The sequence below is a fragment of the Aptenodytes forsteri genome, unplaced genomic scaffold (genome assembly GCF_000699145.1).
Source record: "Aptenodytes forsteri isolate BGI_AS27 unplaced genomic scaffold, ASM69914v1 Scaffold55, whole genome shotgun sequence".
NCBI lineage: Eukaryota > Metazoa > Chordata > Aves > Sphenisciformes > Spheniscidae > Aptenodytes > Aptenodytes forsteri.
Genome location: NW_008796063.1, coordinates 12,151,347 through 12,157,283, shown reverse-complemented (window position 1 = coordinate 12,157,283; position 5,937 = coordinate 12,151,347). Strand labels below are relative to the sequence as shown.

The window sequence follows — 5,937 nt, the reverse complement described above, 5'->3', positions numbered from 1 at the left end:
GGTGGAAACTGAGGAGGAAACTGTGGTGGTGGTACCCCCGGCGGAAGAGGAAGTGCATGGGGTGTTGGAGGATACAAGGGAGGTGGAGGCCCAGGCACAAAGACTGGTGTTGATGCTGGCAGTGTTGGGGCCTGAGTCCTTTGGGCACGTTCGCTATGCGGGCGTCCTCGATTTGAACTTCTAAAGAAACCCAAAAACATGTGTCACTGTTTGTTACACTCTGCCCTGATTTTAAAGAGGAAAGCGAATGAAGCAGGAGCATGGTGGCGAGCACTTCTTGTTCTCAACTTCAGCATTTTTCTCCCTGCTTTCTCTTCATTTGAGACTACGCTCATTTCTTGATCCTCATACTTGCCTTCCACGTCCTCACCCCCAACAGTTCCCTCAGTCTTCTCTCCTTATACTCAGCTTTGCAACTGTGGGTGGAGGCTGCCCATGCTTAAGAAACTCCCATCTCCCATGTGCCAAGTGCCCACTGCTCCTCTGCCACTCCTTGATATGCTTAATACTTCACACTTGTGATCTTCAAAGTACTGCACAGCTATTAACTAATCTCTCCACCTTCTCTTAACTTCTCCCACATACACTTCCTATGTTGTTGCCTCATGATGATGTATTTGGCCTCTTCTTATCCCTGAATTGTTATTTCCTTGCTTACTGAATTTGAGATTTTAGATCATCTGTGGGATGGATCCTAGTTTTTGGTTTGATTTATCTTTAAGATTTTATAAGCACAATGCTCCCTTACAATCTATCTATAACAAATATATACCAAAAGGAAGGACTAACTTGACACCGCAATGATAGATGAAACAGACTCCTCTCTCTCCAACGGAGAGAAAGTGGCCTGGCTGTTTGAGATGACGAAACGGCAGAAATTCAAAATTGTCATAAAATAACAGCGTTGACTTTTCCAACAATTTGCTCAATCAGTGTCAACTCAGTTGTTGAAAAAAGAATGTTGGAGGCTGATTTCTATTGGGAAATCAATTTCTTCGGCCTGATTCAGCCGGTAATCAAAAGGGTGGCTTTCCATCTGATCCTTTAATTATACTTAATTTTTATATGTAATTATGGTTTCCTCAAAAAATGTTCCTTTTTCAGAGTCCTCTTTTCAATTATGTACTGGAGTTTTACTTTAAATAATCTTGCTGAAAGCACAGATCCCCTTTTTTAAAGCTAATTCAAATTAAGCCATTCAAAAATTAATTACCACTTGTATTCTCTACAACTACCTGTGCATACTTATTTCATAATAAATCAGCTGTTGTGCAAGTTATGTGTTACGGCCTCATTTAACAGGTTACAAGCAGTAATATATTGAATTTCTGTAGAATACTTACAGTTCCCAGCCTGGTCTGCCACCTGCTGAGCGAATTGTACCGGCTCTCATTGGATGACCTTTTGGTGTGGAGAGGGGAAAAAGAAAAAAAAAACCCCATTCAGTTTATCTGAAGGTAATTTTTTAAAAGAAATTCTAAAGTTACAGTTACTTACCAGTTGTGGGTATTGATTGTCCTTGTGGGCCCAGAAGACTTGGTAATGCTGGTTGTCTTAGTACAGGAACCTGATAGCCCTTGTGAATAAATGCAAACAGTTAGAAAACAAGCTCTACCAGAATACAAGAATCATTGCATACATTGAAATAAAATTTACCTTCTCTTCCAACAAACTGCTGATCGACAGAGAGGAAGATTTAGAGAGTTCAGCGGCAGTCACCAGAGCAGCAGGAGGTATAACAGTATCGGCATCACTACAACAAAAACCCAATGTTTTATTATTCAAACATTGTTTTGAAGTGCTACTTGAAATATAAAGTCCAAGGTGAGAAAAGGCTGACTACTGTAAATGGGAAAAAAAATTAAAAAATAATCTTCACCAGGTTTACAAATGTGAAGTTGGCCGATTCCAAATGAAGCACTGATGAGAAATCTGTTTGGGACTACTGGCATTTAAAAAGGAAGCTCACTGGAAAAATATTTTAAGCTAGCTGCACATGAAAGGATTAGAGTATGTATAACCCACTCACTGAATCTGAGTTTTGGAAGATGCAAGAACTGAAATTCTATTAGGAAATGTTTACGTGCTAGTTCAGAGGCTGCCTTAGAGGTTCTTTTGAATTGTGATCCTTTGTATTCAACGGTACAGCTGAGCCTGACAGTCTTCTGGACAGAGCAGCTACTTACATTCAAGGCATAAAGTTGAAAGGATACAAGCCCTAAAGAATAGTACAGACTTTTAATGTATTTTCATGAGACTTCATGGGGTCACAAACTTAGACTTTCATGTTTATTACGCGTCACTGACTACACTGTGTATTACTGAGGATGACTCACTTATCATATAGATGATAGAAATACTGTAGAAAAAAGTAATGTGAAAACACCTGGTCAATTTTACCTATAATCATGCTTTCACACTTTTCATGAAAATATTATTTCCTCAGTACTAAACAGAAATTAATGCACTCAAGAAGGTTTGACATAACTAAATGGTTACTTTAGGAATTGCTAGCCACTTAAAAATCCAAGGGCTCCTGGGAAAAAAAAAGCTCCTCTTTCAGGGTAAACCTGTACTGAATGACTGATAAGGGAACCAAATAAGAAATACTTCTGAGAAAATTCTTGCATGAGGTGCACTTCCAACTTATCAAAGCGTCCTCATTCAAAGTAAAAACAAAAAACAGAACTTCCACAATTATCTGGAACTGTCACCAACGATATATAAATCGCTGAGAAGCTCAAGAAGAAGAAGAACCTAACTAAGCATTTTGGTGTCTTTTATATTCATGTTGATCTACAGATTTACTTACCGAAAAGGTCCATCTGGCTTTTCACCACGGAGAGATAGGGACACTGCTGGAGGGAGATCAGAGACAACAACAGAAGACGGGTTTACTGGCAGCCCAGCTGCCACAGATGACTGACCGGGGGCCAACGATGACAAAGCAGCAGAACGAGAAGCCAGAGAAGCTAACGGAATCATTAGTGGATCCTGCTGTCTGGAAATTGTTGGCCGGAGTAGAGGCTGCAGGTTACGCGTTATTGTTTGTCTCATTAGGGGTGGTGGAGGTGGTGGTGGTGGCGGCGGCTGCTGCTGCTGTTGCTGCTGAATCTGCTTACGGAGCCTTTTTGTGTAGCCAGTTTCATTTTTGAAGTTGTTCACAGCCTAGAGGCGGAAAAACATTTACAGAAAGGTAACATGAAACTTCAGTAGATATATGAACAGAAGCCTCCACAGAGTAAAGTTACTTGTGTATTGCTGTAAATGCTATTAATCCTAAAATAAATCAACATACAGATATGTGAACACATCACATTAGACACGGATATTAATAATTGGTAACTCAGAGTATCTGTACTCAAAGTACTTTGGTGTTAACACCAAATTTGAAAGTGAGGCAATCAACGTAAAACAAGAGTGCGACCTGGATTTGCCAGATTGTCTCTAAAGAGTTGTAAGCTTCTGTAACAATAGATAATGTATTTGAAAAGTAAATTTAGCCTTGTTCAATTTAGCCTTGCTTAAGGAGATGTAAATTAATATTTTCTTCCCTTTCAGCTTTTTACAAATAGACTTTTCTTACAAAGAATTTACATAAAAGTCATCACGTTACCTGGCGTAGGAACTTGTTGGCAATTAAAGCATCAGGAGAAACATCTGTCTGATGACATGTTGGGCACGTATGTTCCTCAGACTCCAGTAGTGCTGTTCTAATACCTGTGAATAATTAGAATCATCAGAACAGTTTTTAGCCAAACCAAGGAAACTTTTTGGGTTCTAATCAATTATAAAAACATGTATATGATTAATGGGTGAATATGGTCTTGAATTGAGAGAATGAAGCTATATATGTTCAATAGTGCAAAAAAATTTCTAGTATGCAGCAAATAACAATACATTTTTGATATTTCACTGTTGTAACATTTGAAGACGTGGAGTAGGCTGTATCTTGACGTTTCAACTAGTCTTTTTTCCACTATCTAGTACAGTGAGAAGTCAACAACCTCAAGGTTAACGAATAAAACACATCTCAAAATTAACGATTAGCAGGTTTGAGTTCTGAAGGTTTTAACCAACTCTTCCATGGAGAAGCATGTGGATTAAACGCCTAACTATCTGTTTGTTGCTTGTTGCAGTCCGTCGTCAGTGTTGGGTGTGTAATTTGGTATGAGAGAAAGGGCTGTGGACAAACTAAATGCATTTGATATCTAATACTGTAATCACCGGCACAATTATGCACTCTTCTCATACTCATCCTTCCGCATGTAAAGAGGATTTAACTAGATACACAAGAGGGGGGAAAAAAAGCTTTCTGCCTTTTCTTTTTTTCCCTTTATACGGAAAGAGTCCTTTCCTATTCAGGGTATACTCAAGTATTAAATAGAACTGGTAACAAAGTAATTTCATTATCTCCTATTTCTGCTTTCAGAAGATCAGAGCTGATGTTTTGAATTAACAAACGTGGGAGTAACACTTACATTCGTCACAATAACTGTTTCCACAGCAGGGAATAACAACTGCATCAGTCATTATATCTTTACAAATGAGACATAACAACTCATCTGGAATAGGGTCATCTTCTTCTGAGGAGGAAGACGGCTCCTCTGGTAAAAAGGGAGGCTTTTCCTTCTTTCCTATAGCATAAGCTTCCCTGGAGGGGGAGTGGGGAAAGACAAAGAAAAAAGTTAAAGATGGGTAAAGGGAAACTTTTCCAAGCTTTGATTTTATCAAAGGAAGATAATAGATAGAATTCTTCTCACTCCACATCACCCTTCTAAAACACAAGCATTTAGTTTAAACTGCTTTTCTATAGCCAGAACACTAGAAGAGGGAGGGGGAACAATTTTCCTTCTGCAGAACTCTCCCATTCATTGGATCAACTAAGAAATTAGCTCAGACTAGAAAAATATTTTTTTGGCAGCTAGAAATCAGGTGAAATGAATCCCACCTCTCCTCTGCCAGCGGGTAAATGTAAATTGCAGGCTCAGGATAAAGCTAGTCTCTGAGTAATTACATTTTACAAATGAAAGAAGTCTATGTTACAGCTTCTACAAGAGGAGATCCATGGCAGAAAAACAGAAGTGCTCCCAAGTGCTTTTTAAAACAGCCACTGTTCTCTCAGCACACAGTAGTATTTTCTTAGTTTATAACAACAGGAAAACTTCAGTCTGTTTCACACATGGGATTTGATAAAAGTCAGAGGGGGAGGAAATCTCAATCCAACAGCTATTTGTTAAATTTTGCAAGGAGCCTTTGAAACATAAAACAGAAGCAAAACGAGCTTTCAAAGAGAATGATTCCAACTATAAACACTACTGAAATGTTTTGCAGAAACAGATTCTTGGCATACCACAAGTTTAACCAACTTCCAGGAGTATTAACAATAGGATCACCCTATTTTAATATTAGAAAGCATCATAGATTTTAAGGTTAAGATACAATGACAATGCTTCCTCCCCTGTCATTACAGACACAGGCCAACTTGGTTGCATTGCCACTCGGACATTTACGCACGTTCTCTCTTGTTCACTTTTTGGTCAGTCCGATTAATTCCATACTTACGCATCAATAGTTGGTATTGCATATTTTCCAGTGTTTGTCAGCATAGCACCCTTTGTATTGGGATCTTTCACCTCCATCATGAAACTCCTTGGAATTCCTGTGCTCTTTTTAATTCTGGGAACAGACTCAAAATTTTTGTCCTGTTAAGAGAAGAAATGCAGACATATCTCACCTTAAGATTTAAAATGAGATTTCAATGATTATTTTAAGCAGCAAAAGCCTTTAATCTTCTCCTTTTACCTAGCGTAAGTGTTGCTCAACTAAAATACTTATTTCCCTACGTGAATATAGCCAGGATGTTCCAAAGGCTTGAGCAGTGTTTTGAACTCAGTCAACATTCTTCGGGTTAACTTCAGGTTCCTTAGGGGTGAA

The 5,937-nt window shown here is 38.7% G+C and overlaps 1 protein-coding gene across 1 annotated transcript in view; it reads right to left on the bottom strand.

The window, feature by feature from the left end:
• RBBP6 (RB binding protein 6, ubiquitin ligase) overlaps positions 1-5,937 on the bottom strand; it is a 60,728-nt gene that overhangs the window by 8,113 nt on the left and 46,678 nt on the right. The window contains 8 exon segments of the mRNA XM_019473964.1: positions 1-180; positions 1,344-1,401; positions 1,498-1,576; positions 1,657-1,753; positions 2,813-3,168; positions 3,617-3,720; positions 4,482-4,654; positions 5,566-5,705. Of these exon segments, the coding sequence (XP_019329509.1) occupies positions 1-180; positions 1,344-1,401; positions 1,498-1,576; positions 1,657-1,753; positions 2,813-3,168; positions 3,617-3,720; positions 4,482-4,654; positions 5,566-5,705 (1,187 nt within the window).